The 14,857-nt window shown below is 54.2% G+C and overlaps 3 protein-coding genes across 3 annotated transcripts; 1 reads left to right on the top strand and 2 right to left on the bottom strand.

The window, feature by feature from the left end:
• Positions 1 to 3,441: 3,441 nt before the first annotated feature.
• B0T15DRAFT_97291 (uncharacterized protein) lies at positions 3,442 to 3,869 on the bottom strand. The gene has a single exon (XM_062871503.1). It carries the CDS (start codon positions 3,749 to 3,751, stop codon positions 3,533 to 3,535), a length of 219 nt encoding a protein of 72 aa, XP_062723871.1. The 5' UTR covers positions 3,752 to 3,869; the 3' UTR covers positions 3,442 to 3,532.
• Positions 3,870 to 7,386: 3,517 nt separating this feature from the next.
• On the top strand, positions 7,387 to 9,519 carry B0T15DRAFT_390162 (uncharacterized protein; the record flags this gene model as incomplete). The annotated part of the gene is made up of 3 exons (XM_062864526.1): positions 7,387 to 7,449; positions 7,510 to 7,656; positions 7,738 to 9,519. 3 exons carry the CDS (start codon positions 7,387 to 7,389, stop codon positions 9,517 to 9,519), a joined length of 1,992 nt encoding a protein of 663 aa, XP_062723870.1.
• Positions 9,520 to 10,942: 1,423 nt separating this feature from the next.
• Positions 10,943 to 14,261, bottom strand: B0T15DRAFT_482911 (CAS/CSE protein; the record flags this gene model as incomplete). Its single annotated transcript, XM_062866133.1, has 8 exons — positions 10,943 to 11,564; positions 11,621 to 11,924; positions 11,980 to 12,062; positions 12,117 to 13,426; positions 13,486 to 13,656; positions 13,718 to 13,885; positions 13,941 to 14,083; positions 14,192 to 14,261. 8 exons carry the CDS (start codon positions 14,259 to 14,261, stop codon positions 10,943 to 10,945), a joined length of 2,871 nt encoding a protein of 956 aa, XP_062723869.1.
• Between the last annotated feature and the right edge of the window lie 596 nt (positions 14,262 to 14,857).

The raw sequence follows: 14,857 nt of genomic DNA, 5'->3' as shown, positions 1-14,857 counted from the left end.
TGGAAGACCTCTCGGGGGCGTGGTCCGCCACGGCGATAGAGTTCGGTTTCTGCGGGACCGGTGTGTGCTCCCGCAGAAGATCAACCTGAGGCCGTGTGCTTGTCCGGCAATGTTGATAAATCTCGGTGGCAACCGTTGGCCGAGTTGATGCTGCGCTCGGGCATACAGCTTAGCCGTCGGTTGACAGCTACAACTCAGTCGTTGACGTCTTTCAGATCCGTCATAAAGGTTCCCGGGCTGCCGATGCCGTCATCAAGGCGTCGGGCCACGCAGGCTGCCCGATCAGTACGGTGCGGGACGTGCGCACTGGGAATAGTCGAGTCGAGTAGATGGCTGCCAGTTGTGGCCGTTCTGAGAATGTTGAAGATGTAAAAGAATAGATGTAGCTGTTGGCTCGTTTTAAGCAGCAGATCGCATTTCCACTTGTCGACCGTGCTGTGTTGTGAGACTGTGATAACGTTAATGCCTGGTAACTAATCAAGCTGCGTTACAGTGTGTGGTAGGGGCAGGCTTGGCTCTGCGGGGCTTGCCAAGATCGGATTCGGGACATGCCTGAGGTACGTACTTCCGTAATCCAACAGCACTTGGGTTTGTTGAGGAAAGTTCCATCAATGGACGGGAGGATCACAACTGGCACCTGCGTGTTTCCCACTCAGGCTTCAGGCATCTGATGCTACTATAATACAAACAGCACAACTGTGTAACCTGTACCCTAGCACGCGTCTGAGATCGAAACTTCGTCCTGTTCGGAAGACAACAGAGCAGGTTGCAAATCAGCCACTGGTCTAACGGAGGTCTGCGGTGCACGGAGGTAGGTAGGGAGGGGACTCGGAAGCTAATAAGAGGTGACTCCTGTTGAGAGCTTGACGTGGAAGGAAACGGTGCACACGAGCCACGGCATAGAAGGAGGCACGGCCCGGGGGTTCGGGTTGTCAGCCAACCCAGGGCAACCTGGAAGGCACCCTCTCAACAAGCACTTTCAATTCTTCAATAAAAAGAGTTCGAGGGTCTCGAGGACGCAACTAAACTGTAGTAAGTGGTTTGTTTCCCGTTTGACGGCATCCTACATGCTTCAGATTGTAGGTTAACTCTGGTCGAGCTTAGGTGGATCACTATTTCAGATGCTTCGGATTCATGGCCGAGCGATGAGAATTCACTCCTTGATCTTAGTCCCTATAAATGAGACTTACCCAAGAGAAACCCGAATTCACCGGTTCCAGGTACCAGGACACCGCGTACCTCCGCTGGTCCTTCAAGCTATGTACAGTGTGACCTTTGATGAAGACCTGCCGCGAGCCTGCGTACAGGGCTGTTACCTCGATGGATGGACAGAACCACAACTCACACAGCCCCATCGACTCTGATTCCTACGGTTCTGTACTGTGATCTTATCTTTACTTGATATAGTCGCTCTTACTGAACCACTTGTATACGCCCCCTTCGCCGTCCATGGACATGATCGGTGTGTAACTCTCCCGTGATATCACGCCCTGGACGGCAACTAACAGGTGAAAACAGGCCAAAGCAAAAGAGCGTAGCGTCTCGGTACTCTCTGAGTTGTTAGCCAACTTTGAATGGTTCGGAAGGAGGGTGGAATGTCAGAAACCAAGAATCTTCGCTTCCGTCCAAACCCAAGAACAGAAAAGCACTTCGCCATCAGGACGACGTGCGGAGGACATGACGGCGAGAATGAAACTGATTCGAGAGACGTTAGGCGGGCATGTTGACGCCCTCGACCGGCCTGTCGAGGGACTAATGACCCCGAACAAACGAATCGGGGGGATCTGCCCCGAGCGACATGATCTTTTTAATAATCTAACAGCAAGTAGGCGGAGAGGCTCCTTGCAACCTCCGGGGACAAGACGTTCTCTCTACTGACTAGCGGACTTCCTGTCAGCCGGCGATTTGAAGTCATTACTCATCAAGGATCAAGGCCTGGTCTGAAGACTCACACGACTTTATGCGGCCGAGAGGGCAATTGAGGCAGTCCAAAGCTCCGCCTCCCAAGGTTGTCCATCGCCACATCAAGCCGGACATACTCCCATCGACGCATGCCGCCATTAAAAATTCGCCAATTTCGGTTTCTCCAAGAGCCCGCGTAGAGACTTCGATAGCGCCTAGTTACCGTGAGCTTCTGCAACAAGCCGTCTTCTCCAGCCGAACTCGAAACCGCAACTCGTTCAACCCAGACAACATCAACCGGACACTGAACAGCCACGCTCAGACCAATGAGTGGCGGTGCTCCAGGAGCATCGTAGCTTGCTCGGTCGTCTGGAATCCCAATTACACCACTCTGAGTACCCCTATGACATCGATTGGCTGTCAATGGGAATAATTTTAGTAGGTACGCCTGAAAGCAGAACATATATGGTTGACCTAAGGTGTCTTCCAGCATTGCCGCCTCTCTACCTATCTAATCATATGGGGAATCGAGCCAAAGGGCTAACGAGACGAAACCTGGATGCCTCGCCGGTTGGCCACCCACGCCACCTTAGCTTCCATGAACCCCTAGGACAGTTCCTGCAAGGTCGTCAACTGGCAGAACAACTTCCCCTTCCCGGACGGCATCCAGGTTCACCCGAGTGAGCAGTCCATCCCATTCGAAGGTACGCTCTCTCCTGAAGGGACGTAGTGGGCCCCCTTGGCTACCGAACCACCGTTCGGTCCCTTCGTTGGCAACGCTCCTCGCATCCTAGAGGTGGAACGGGTTGGCAGGCAGAATGCCAATAACCTGAGGGGAGGGGGATCAGATGCTCCAAGACTTCCGGTTCTCGCTACACATCATTAGTATATTTCCTTCTCTGCCTGCCACGCTCCGTTAAACGCTGAAAAGACGCTGCGACTATGAGCTGGACGGAGCCTGGATGTTGCCGTCGATCTTATTCCTTAACCAACGTCTCCGGCGCTGTTTGCGGGGATAGGACTAATAATAAGTCTGGCGGGGACATCGGCAGCGGGCCCGAGTCCCAGCCTCGAGTCCGTAATAACGTCGCAAGCAGCAAGACTCTGCGGTTGACACTTGTCGCACGGTGACATGGCGCTGCGGTTTTATTTCCCCTGAGCGGAGTGTACCGTCAACCATTCTCACCGGCTCACCACAGCAGAGCCACTCTGCCAACTCAGATCGGTCTCAAACCATGGTACTGGAACCTTCGAACCATGGTATTTGGAACCTGCAGGTCTGGCAACAAACATGCCCAGACGAGCCAGACAATCAAGCCCGGCGCCACCTCCATTCCCAGAACACTGCCAGAGGCGCCCAGAGGGCGGACGATCAGCAAACATCCCGCCCATCTCGGAGCTTGGCGCACGGCGTTATGGAGCCTCCCTCGCCGTCGATGGCTACATAACTAGGTAATATCGTGGTGCTTCCGGCGCTGGCCGCGATAATCGGTGACCGCGCTGTGAAGCCCGCAGGCCAATATCTCCATGGTGTCGAAAGGTGACAAGCCGACTCTCTGTTCTCCTAACCGTCTTCCACCATAGTCCATGATTGATGTATATCAACTTAGGACGAACCCAGTGCGGAGCGTCAGCTCCGGCGAGCTCGAAGCTGGGCGGTCGCCTGCCCCGCGCGAATGCTGGGGGTTGGTTCTGTCAAAGTGCCACTAGCGTGGCGCTCACGGCCCGCCGTGGTGATCCAGCGGATCATATTGCGCCAGTCTGGTGCTGACGTTTCAGCGGAAGTAGCCGTCGAGGACAAGAACACAAGCATTGGCAGACCTTGGACAATCCTTTTTTTGTTGCGCATGTGGCCCACCAGGATCCGAAGGTAGGGGGGGAGGGAGGTGGGGGGAGGGACGCAGCTACCACCTGGACATCTTGATCATTCTCTAAGCTGGAATGGGAAAAGGCTATGTCTCACTCCCAAGAAGGTGTTGGCAACCTATCCGTGATTACTGGCGATAGTGAACCCTAGCGTTGAGGAGAAGCGGGGGTGATCAACACTCCGCGCACCAACAGACCAACCAGCCATGTACATACATACTATACTGTATGTAAGTAGACACTGGAGATCACAAAAGGTGCCGTGGTAGTGCATGATGGTCGATAACTTGATAGGACCGCGTGTGAGATATCGCAGAAACTTGCAGAATATCTGGGGGCTAAAAGCATGACAGATGGGACTCATTGATCCACCGGTATTGCCCTGTCGATCACCGATGCGATGTCGTAGTCTGCTGAGGAGCGGGACCTGATGCAACCTGAAGGAACCGCTTATATAATATGTAATGGCTGTGTATGCATGGCTGCAAACGGAACTCGCCCATATCAGGCGGCATACAGGTGTGTGTGCCTTCGGAGGGTTTCGGGACTATACATGTACCTACCTACTCCAGGTAGGTACATTGGCATGGCAAAGCATGACGGAGCATATCTAAGGTTATGTCTCGCTTTCTCAAATCCTCAAATAGAGTCACGATTGCTCGAGGCATGTTTCCTAGTACTGTACAGACAGTTGGTAGACTGGCTCGAGACTGGCAGACTTGATGCCCAGAAATGGACGTCTCACAGTTCAGTTGAAGCTTAAAACAATGCATAACAAACCAACCAATAACGACAATCGGTGTCAAACGTCAATCCAGGCTTCGAGACGGCCCGAGTAGCTAGTCGAGTCGAGCCGACCGCTGGCTGCAGGGGCGACTGGATGAGGAAGATTGTGGGTCCTGCTGCTGGAGAAAGACGAACCATCCTCGCATAGCGCGATGGACGCACAGGCCAAGATTGCGTGGAGCTCCTGCAGGCGCCGCAAATGCCCGGAGCAGCCATGCCGCGACTTGAGTGCACAGTTCACCAAGTGCCCAATACGCAGCTGTTTAACACACAACATAAGGTCGAGGATTTGGTGACGGGACGGCGCGGGATACGGGGCCCAAAAGAAGAAACAAAGTTGCATGCCGTATGCGATCGGCAAAGGATTCCCCGGTTGGCCTGCGGCGGCGGTGGGCTCTGTCATTGGAACCTGGAACGGGAATGTCAAGGGTCCGACCGACAGGGAGTCAACAACTCACAACGCTGTAGGAATCGTCGCAAGGCTCATTGGAAGCTGAGGTTGGAAGGCCACAGGATGAATTCACATTATGGCTCCGTCGGATAGTTACTGCGCAGCACCACATCTGGCGAGGTACTGCACCCTTCAATCTATATAAATTGAGGTCCGCAGTTCGCACCATCGGTCTTCTGGGGGAGCCACTCCAACACGACGATTGGCGATAAATCTGAGGCCAGAGTGGTTAGATACTGGCCGTTTGCTCGAACGTTGTTTGGTATGTACCACCCCGCAACTTCGGCGGCCCAAGCGTGTTGAACGATGCTGTCGGGTGCGTGTGATTTGAGAAAATGCGGTCAGCCGTTCACCGTCGCCAGCACCGTGGCTCGCGTGGACACTGGACAGCTCCTAGCCCGAAGTGCTGTTGGACGCAGCTCTGATCCTGCCGTCTCTTCCGTTCCCGTCAGAGATCGGGCAATCCGCAAGGGCTTTTTGCATTTGCCTCTCTGGCGATCGGGACCAGCACCAAACTGCTCTTGGCTTAGTCCGACGCTGCAGACGAGGGGTGCTCACGCTACTGTCGGGAATCGTTAGCACCGTGTGGCCAAGACTGGATGGAAGGTTCGCATAGCAGCATGTTGCCACATACGGGTCAGCCACATGGTTCTGAACCAAGGACCAAGGGCGCGGTAGGCTGTATACAATGAGCGTTCTAAGCTATTACTTATTATTAGGTATTGTACCTACCAATGCTCTATGCCCGGCTTATTGGTAGTCTCATCTGGGTAGTCTCTTGTTGCTGTTGAACTGGTAGTCCTGCACACAAAAGTATAACTATACCGGAGACCGGGAGAGGCGGCGACATAATGTCCCTCGGCAGGATGCAACAATAGGGTTCTTGCGTGGGCGCGTCGCCTCGCCGTCAGAGGCGGGATTCCTACATAGACTAAATGCTTCACTACCCCATACATACGACCTAGATACCTACATTGTAAAGCCACATCCGGCAACCTTGTCGAACTCTCTCTGTGATCTACGTTGGCCCGCAGCAATATCGGACTCCCATTCATCATTCGTGCGCGCCGAGATTCCAGAAAAACTAAAATGTCACCCTACCGCAGTCGCAGTCGGCAAGACTCAGGCTTCTGTCCAATCGATTGTACACGTACTTCGGGTAACCATCGTGCTAACCAGGAATCGCCTTAGCGGGATGCGATGTTGCGTGTTCTGACCTTGCAGCTTGTATGTAACTCCTCGCTTCGATTTGCAATTGCACATGCGTTATCTACATAACATCCAGGTTACAAGTCCGGCACATTACCCACCTAAGGTAGGTACGTCTCTGTCTTCTCTCAACAAGCCAGCGAAAGGGCTCTAGAGACTTCAGGGCTTCCATATAACGCCCACCGTTCCGATGAATATTGTCGTCTGGGCTATATAGGTACCGTAGATAGGAGGAATCAGACAGATGTCACTTGGAACCCCATAGGGTCTGTGCTGCTGGTGGTTGAATTGACTTGTCTGAAACGGCATGGCGAAGCGAGCGATGGAGGGTCACCCTGGCACCCACAGTCGACACCTACCTAGTGTATGTACGCAGCCTGTAGATAAGATCCCCTGGAAGCACAATCTCGGAACTAATTCAAGTCAATCATTAAAATAAGTTCAGCTGTTAGTACATACAATTTATGTCTCAATGTGAGGAAGAGAGAATGAACTGTCCTCGATGCCGTGTGAGTCCCGAAGATTGCCGGCCCGGCCTTGTGGCGGAATCATCGAATGAAGAGTGGGGTTCCACCGAGCCCGGTGACGGAGAGGTATCCTTGCCCCTTCAGGGTTCAGTGTTGCACCACCACTCCACCTCCGTTTGTGGCCCCTGGGGCCAATGTCCCCAACTTCTCCATCGAACATTGCGGCTAGCGCATGCTTTTCTGGAAGATGCGCAGCACTTGAGCTTGGCACAGTCCACATGTTACGGAGCGGGCTGTTTTTTATTAATTTGGCTCCATACCATCTTCGGCGCGCGCTCGTCTGGTCACTTGTAGCCCGGTTTTGGCTTCTTTTTGGGGCAAATTCCTCCGGCCTTCAAGTTCGCTCGCCCTATTTCCTTTCTCCTTGCCGTTCGTGCGACTTGGAATGCTGAACCGCGGTCGATAACTTTGATGGTGTGTCTTTTTGGTGGACGGTTTTCGTTGACGAAGTCGCCCTTCTGCTCGGTGCTTGCTGGGAAACGGCTGGAACGGCTCTTCGTCCTTTGGCAGTCCACTTCTTTCTAACAACATGCACCTCCTTTAATGGCTAATGCGTTCCATTCCCGCCCGAAGCCGACACCCCTAATCGGGCTCCCTTTTCGGTCTCCTTTGTCCACCAGCCGACGAGAAAGCATAGCATCAACTATGGAGGGCGCTCTCACCATGCCCCCTGACCGGGGGACTATTATCGGCAGAGCAGCCTGGAAAGTGAGAAACCGGTCTCCTTGACTATCGGCTAGGATCACTCGCTGACCGTCTGTCTGGCAGATGCGATATGTGGTCGTCGGAGGCGCGAACCGAGAGCAGCCGCAAGCCGCGACCATCAACCGGCTCCAATCCAACCGCGCTTCGAACCCCGGGGAACTTGGGAAGGCAGCTTCGGAAGGCATTTATCTCTCCATCTACAAATCCAAGGTAAGTGCTTTTCGCTACTGGTCCAGACGTCCCATCAGCGCGGCGCGCCTTCTGTAACGCTGACCATGCCTGCTCGAACAGGAGGATCCGGAATCATTGATACAGCAGTACTCGATCACTTCAATCGCCGAGTGTCAAGTTCAGATGCTGGCGCACCGCAAGCAAGGCCCGATCCTCCCAACACTGGTCATCAATGTTCTGCCAGATCCCGCCTTGGACAAGGCCAGGAAGCGGCGTTCGAGTAGGACCGCCGGTTTCACTGCGCCGAGAGAAACGGGCCCTACGACGCTGCTCTTCCGACCTGGGGATGAACAGCACACGCTGCAAGAATGGGCGCAGTACATCCGGCAGCTCATCCTACCCTTTGCCTATGATAGAGCACCGCTGAGCCCGGTAACGCCTGCCTCGCCCACCTTCATCAACCCGTTCTCGCCTCGCCCCAGGGAGCCCAGCGACCCGCAGCAGAGGCCAGACAGTAGGAATGGCTCCCGTTCGGTCTCCTTTCTGAAGAATTCCTTCCAATCGCAAGCTGGACGCGACCGTCCCGTGACATTTTCGGATTCCCCAAGCCTACGCTCAAAACGAAGCGATATCTCATCACAAACTAGCTCGGTGAACCAGTCTCACATGGGTTTCAATAATTACACCACCATGGTCGGTCCTGCCGATCTTCCGTCTCCAGCGACAACAATCGGGGAATATCAGGGGGAGTTTATCGAGGGTTGGACGTCTGCTCAGGGCAGATCGTCAGCGCTCAGCTCGCCCATCAGGGGCCGTGAGAGCGTCAGTTCGCAAGCGCCAACCGCCTTACCAACAATACCGGATTTCCACACGCCGCCTGGCCCGCGAGAAACGATCCTTGATCGGGCGTTCCAGATGCGCCTCATTCCCGGTTCCGAGCGGGAGGTCCCGGGAGAGGAGAAAATGAGCTCTCTGGCTAGGTTCGACGCGCTGATGCGAGAGATGGACGAGAAGAGGAGACAACGCGAAGCTGAGGAGGCAAAGTCGAAGCCTGAGGCCGCCGCCGCGCCATCCTTCGGAACAGAGGGTTCCGAGCCGAAGAGTGCCTTCGATGACGATGACGATGACTCGGACTCGGACTCGGACGATGACAGTGACAGTGACAGTGATGATATGGTAGCGGAGGGAGACGTCGAAGATTACTTTTCGGCACCAGCGACATCTGCGCAGAGAGCTCTGGATTTCATCACTGGGAGATATGAACCCACCGGACGGTACCAGTTGTCGTCGCGTTCCATGAGATCCTCGTCGAGTTACAACTACGAGGCTTACAGGACACTATCAGCTTGTGGGCCTTCCCAGCTACGGCCGCACACAGGCTATTCCAAGAGCCGGAGCAGGCCCGGGATGGCGCAGAGAACACACAGTCAGCCGCATATGGCATCGATACTGGCATCGTCATCAATGCCTCTGGAGGGCGCTGCGTCGTTTCCAACCGGAGACTCCGAGGACGGGCCTGGGACATTCAGTTTTACTCCAGGGTCGCCATCGGCCGTCCACCGCAACTCCGGCTCAGCCGAAAAGCGGCAATCGGCGTCAAGCGCCAAGCATCTCAGCTTTACCGAGTTCACAAGACGGCTCAGCAGCACGAGTAGCTTGCTGATAATGCAGACGAATGCCAGCGGGGCCAACAGCAGCCGCGCAAGCAATAGCGACATGGATCTGCAACAGCCCCCGCATTCGCCCCAGCAGTCTTTGCCTCATTTGCATCCCAGAATCGGGCCGGCCTCGCCCCTTCACCAGTCCCTGCCGCAGTCTCCGCCGCCGGCGAGTGAGCGCGAGCGGTGCGGATGGCGGGGCAGTGTCGGCGTGTTTGGGGGCGCCGAGGGCGGCTTCCTGTAAAGCGAGCGGCGCAGGCCACTCCTCCAATTTCAAACCTCATAGTCTCTTCTCGACGCTTGATGATATTCTTCAGAGCACGTTTTCGGTGTTATACAATATCCGGTATTTCATTCGGAGTCATAATGCGATGTTTAGTGGAGCCACGGCCGGGGAGCAACATGCATTCAACTTAGGTTCCATCTTGAATTCTTTCGGCAATCCCGAAGCTTACCCTTGCCTATTTCGCCATCGCCACCCTTTCGAAGCCGCCTACCTTCCTCACTCAACCATCTTCTGTCCCCGACCCCGTGACGACCGGCTCAATGACCGAGAGAGCATTTCCAAGTGCGTCTGGCGTTAATCATTAATCTATCACAACACCACCGGGCTTTTTTCGCCCGCGAACTTGGGGATGAGCAGCCTGGAGAGTCATGAAGAAACGGTTATTTGGGTCTGTGTAACATGCTTACATTTTCGTTCTTCTGCCTCATTGGGATCAACTTATTGCTTCTCATTCGTCTTCTGGGTAACAAGCAGCATTTTGGATTCCCACATTGGGAGAAGCTATTTACGGTGCATGAAGAAGGGCGTATTGTACTGTCCATACAGATATGTAGTACACTGAAGCATCCTATGCATACCTCGCCTTCCAGTACATATAACAGAATTGACAAAGATTTAAAGCACATGCACCATGAGTACCAGGTAATAGGTAGACTTTCATGTACCTGCACGCACATACCTTACGTAAGGTACCTAAGGTACCTTATCTCCCACTCCCCTTATCGTTAGATCAAAACAGTCCATACACAACGTAAACTCAGTCAAGCAGGGCGACATTCGGCTCAGGCCTATATTAACTATCCTCAGACTCTCATAGAGCCAACCGACCCGTGGCTCGATTCATGTCTAAACCTCTCCAGAAGTCACATGTACGGTACTAGTACACTTATATTGCTCCCTGTCTGTGTCTCTGCAAGGCTCCTGGCAGGTTGTAACATGGGATCAAGGGTTTCTCCACCAGTTCTATCTCTCACCGAGAGCGACGTCTTCCCTTTCCGTCCGTGTCCCCCATTATCATGAACGATATCGTACAACATCTACGCACTCACGGCTGAGAGATTGCTGATAGACCCGAATTCATCTTCGTGTCTGAGTCCTATCTAACCGAACACACAGGCTGAAGATACATAACCACAGTCACACCCGTGTCTTCCAAACGCCACGAGTCGCAATTCCCACAGATTATTTTCATGTCATGGCAGCATACCTACTACCATACCTACCCGGTCCCTCGCTGTCTAGATCCCGGCCAAACCATAGTTAAGCAGTTCAGCCTAGGCACTCGCACTTTTGACCCGGCACAAACACCGTTCCCAACCGCTGCCCCCGTCCAACGCGATCCATCACCGGGGTCAAACTCCACCGCCATTTTCGGCCCCTCTTAGGCGAGGTACGGAGCCAAGGCGGCCTTCGCCTCGGGAGACAACCGCTCCTGCACATAAGTGACAATCGTGCCACCATGCCGCTGGTTCGCCTCCTTCATGTACTGGCTCACCCACTTGTCGACCTCGACAATATCGGGGAAGTCGTCGCGGGGCCCGCGCTTGCATGTGTTCAGCGGTGTGAAGCCGACGCCAAAACCAATATCATCGACGTCTGCTTCGTTGACGATCTCGTCGCCGACCCCGGCAGCCACCCGCGGCGGGTTCTTCAGCAGGTCAAGCAGGTTGTTGCACGTGAAGCCCCAGCCCTTCTTGTAGCGCTCTGCGAAGTTGGTTGACTCGCAAAGCGTCTTGGTGTACGAGATGACGCCAAGCTTGCGGTCGACGGGCCGGGCAAACTGGCCCGTCGTGGGCAGGATGACCGTGAGGTAGAAGGGCGTAAAGACGTTGGCTTGGATGGCTTCGGCGTGCCTGATGAAGAAATCGGCGCCCATGCCGGCCCTGGCCGAGACGAGATGGTAGAAGCGGGTCACGCGAGACTTGAAGGAGTCGGTGGGGTTCGCCTGCAGCTTGCTGAAGATGAGTGTGACAATGGTTCCGAAGTACGGCTCCAAGACATCCCTAATAATCATTAGATTCAAGTTACCGTCACGACACCAGGAAAGCCGGTTACGTACGCAGGGAATGTGCCGACGATGGCCTCGAGAATATCGAACGCGTTCTGTTCCGTTTTCTTCCCAGCCAAAAGACGCTGGAAGATGGCGAGGAAGGCTTCCAGCTTGTTCTCCGCCTTTATCTCCTCTGCCGCCTTGGGAATGATCGCTGCAATGAACCTGGACAGGGGCGGTACATTGCCTCTCGTCTCCCACGGGCCCGGGCCAAGCACAACTTCGATCAGAATCTTGAAATCTCCCGGAATCTGGCCCGAAGGGTTGAGCTCAAGGAGCAGCGCGGAGATCTGGAAGACGAATGGGACGAATTCTGCCGGTCGGGATCGTCAGAACACGTTCGGAAGATGTGTTTCCAGCCTACTCACCAGAGACGTCCTCGGAGAGGATGGCCGCAAAAGGGGCCCATAAGCGACCAATTAAGTCCAACTTGGGGTTGTTGCTGCAGTACCTGCGTGGAGTTAGTTGAGGGACGAAAATTAGGAGAGATACAGCGAGTTCTCACCTGACTAGAGCACCGATCGCTTCGAAGTGGTAGTAATAGAAGCGAGGGTTGCTGGGATTCTCCTTGATCACGTTTGTAATGCTGATGAGATGAGTGAGAACATTTCCGACGCCACAGTCGAATAGGCCCTCCTTCATGACAATCAACACCCTCATAATGCACCTCATCAAGAACTCGTTCTCTTGCAGCTTGGCAGCAGACGTGTCCTTTTCGATCAGGGTGAATAAGTGTTCTAGCAGATCCTTGGCATACGGCTGGATGTCGTCCCGCGTAAATAAGTGCTGCCCCTGGTCATCGGTCAGGAACAGCACTCTCTCAACAGCAATCGCCGCATAAGTGTAGACGACATAGTTAGTCGAGCCGAGACTCTGGATGAGGGGCTGAATGGCCGTGGCCCACTGCGCCTTGTTGAGCTGACTCCGGAAAGTATATAGATACTTGATGGCATCCACCTTCGCAATGGGCTCGCTCTCGTTGGAAAGGAGGTCCGCAGCGATGTTCTGCTCGAAGAACTCGACGACATTGACGTAGCTGTTAACCGTCTTCACTCCATGGGCGGCAGTGACGGCGCCCTTGGCGGCGATGGCAAGGAAGAGATAGACGGCGGTGTCCTTCGCCTTCCAGTCGTCCTTGCCGGCGGTCAGGTAGTGGTTGATGTATTTGAATACCACTTGTGTGACGAGCATTTCGAAGTTCTCAAGGAGTGCCCGCAGGAAGTCGGTTGCCGCTCTCCTTCGGGAATCCGTGTCTGAACCCTCAAGGTCGCGCCTGATGAACTCAATAGGCTCATCCTCAAACAGCTCAATGTCGGACTCTCTAAGTGCGACATTCGGAAGGATGACCTTCTCCACGATCGTGCCTAAGACCTCCGGGTTGTTGAATATTTCGGCATGGCGCCGCACCGAGGCAACCGCCGTGAGGAACTGCAGGGCCTTGCTAGTGAGGATATCATATCTCTTCTCGGGGCCGAGACTCGACAGCACATTCCAGACGTTGTTGGTGAACTCCTGAACGTATTGCCCAAAGTCGTCGTCGTACTTATTGGTAAATAGCTGAAGAGCATCGCATATGTCCGACTTCAGAGTCTCCAGCGGCGTGGCCTCGTCCTCCTCGCCGTCGAAGACAGGGTTGGTATAGGACATGTACTTGTGGAGGAGCAGAGTGATGTCCTTCAGGTGCGTCTCGATGATTGGCGGGATATCTTGGCATGAGAGGTCATAGAGAATCCTAATCAGTAGGCTCATAGTCTCGAGCCACCCCCTGAGGGCGGTGGCATTGTCTTGGTTCGCTCCGATTTGTTGGTCCGCGATCTATCACATGCCTGTTAGACGCGGGTCACGGGTCGCTACTCAGGGAGACTCTTCCTTACGCTCAGCATTTGAATGAAAGGCTCACCAAACGTCCCGACGACGTGCAGGATCTCCCTGTTGAGATCATTGGACTGAAACAAAGGCCGCCACCGCACAAAGATTGAATGTGCAACTTCCAACACGCCATTCGTAATCTTGTAGTCGGTATTGGAAAGACGGCTGACAAGGTCCTAAATCCACCATGTCAGCCGCGATTGTCCAGCAGGAATTTGCAATGGCTCCGGGGCGAACCTTGGTCAACGTGTCCCAACGCTCCCAGAAGTCCGAGTCGGCAATAATGCTGATGGCTTCGCCGAGCTGTGTCTGTATGGAGGGCGGGGACGAGATCATCAGGCCGACGAGCTCCTGTTTGATTGTTTGCACCTCATCCAGAGGGAGCTTATAGCTGCCCTCTTCGTCCTAACACGAAGTTAGACCCGTCGTATTTCGACCAAAACAGATTGATTGTACGCACAACATAATTGTGGCGGATGAAGTTCTTGAACGCGAGGGCAGCGGCAAGGCGAATCTTGAGGGGTTGAGCTGCGGAGCTCACGATGCTCAGGAGCGATAGCGAGTATTTGGGCTTCTTGGCTTCTTCTCTGAGAGCCGTCTCAGCTGCAACATCACATGTATTAGTTCTACTACGTGCTGCTTCCTCGAGCCCATGGTACTAGGCATGGCGGGGTTGTTGTTTGGGAACCGTAGCTCATGATCGAAACTTGCCTCTGCGATGGTGTTGCGCATCCAAAGTTGCGTTGAGCAACTGCGCAAGATGCTCCAGGGTAGAAGCCATGATGGAGCGGCGTGAGCTTCCTTGGGCAGCGTGGTGATTATGTCGAACTTCACAAGCCGAAGCAAGAAAGCAAAACACCAGAAAAAGCGGCAGCGGTTGCTAGAGTTATTGGTGGATTCTGCCGTCCAGCTTCTAGAAGCAGCATTAAAGGCAAGCCAGAGGGGAGCTGGTTCAAGGTGGGGGTGTTGCAGCCGCGCGAAAATAAAAGTGGGGATCCGGACAGACTGCGAAGAGCTGACCAATGATGTTTACTTTCACTGCTTGCCAGGCGACCCGCCTTTGCTGGTCCCCTTGTGTGACCCCGATTATGACTGGGCAGGGCAACTTCGTCGTCATATACCGTCTTGCTGTCCTGGTTGGCGGATGCAGCAGAAAAAAGTCTCTTCCTACAATTTTGCCCTGTGCATCCAGCAGCCACGCTAGTTATCATCTGCTGAACGATCGACAGCAGAGAGAAGCGACAAGTTTGATCACGCCAGACGAGCAATCACCTGTGAGGACTAGTTGCAGTTGGTACCCCACGCCGTGATGGTGTGTGGACTTGGTTAACCGGGAAACTTGGAAGCTGGTTCCCCTCATCCGCCTCTCTCAACGAA

The sequence above is a fragment of the Chaetomium strumarium genome (assembly GCF_033439665.1).
Source record: "Chaetomium strumarium strain CBS 333.67 chromosome Unknown B0T15scaffold_2, whole genome shotgun sequence".
NCBI classification, from domain to species: domain Eukaryota; kingdom Fungi; phylum Ascomycota; class Sordariomycetes; order Sordariales; family Chaetomiaceae; genus Chaetomium; species Chaetomium strumarium.
Note: the sequence above shows the minus strand (reverse complement) of the source record. Positions and strands in the feature narration are given on the sequence as shown.

Excerpts from the sequence above, each read along its gene's own strand:
- B0T15DRAFT_97291 (XM_062871503.1), bottom strand. The coding sequence starts at position 3,751 with ATGCGCAACAAAAAAAGGATTGTCCAAGGTCTGCCAATGCTTGTGTTC.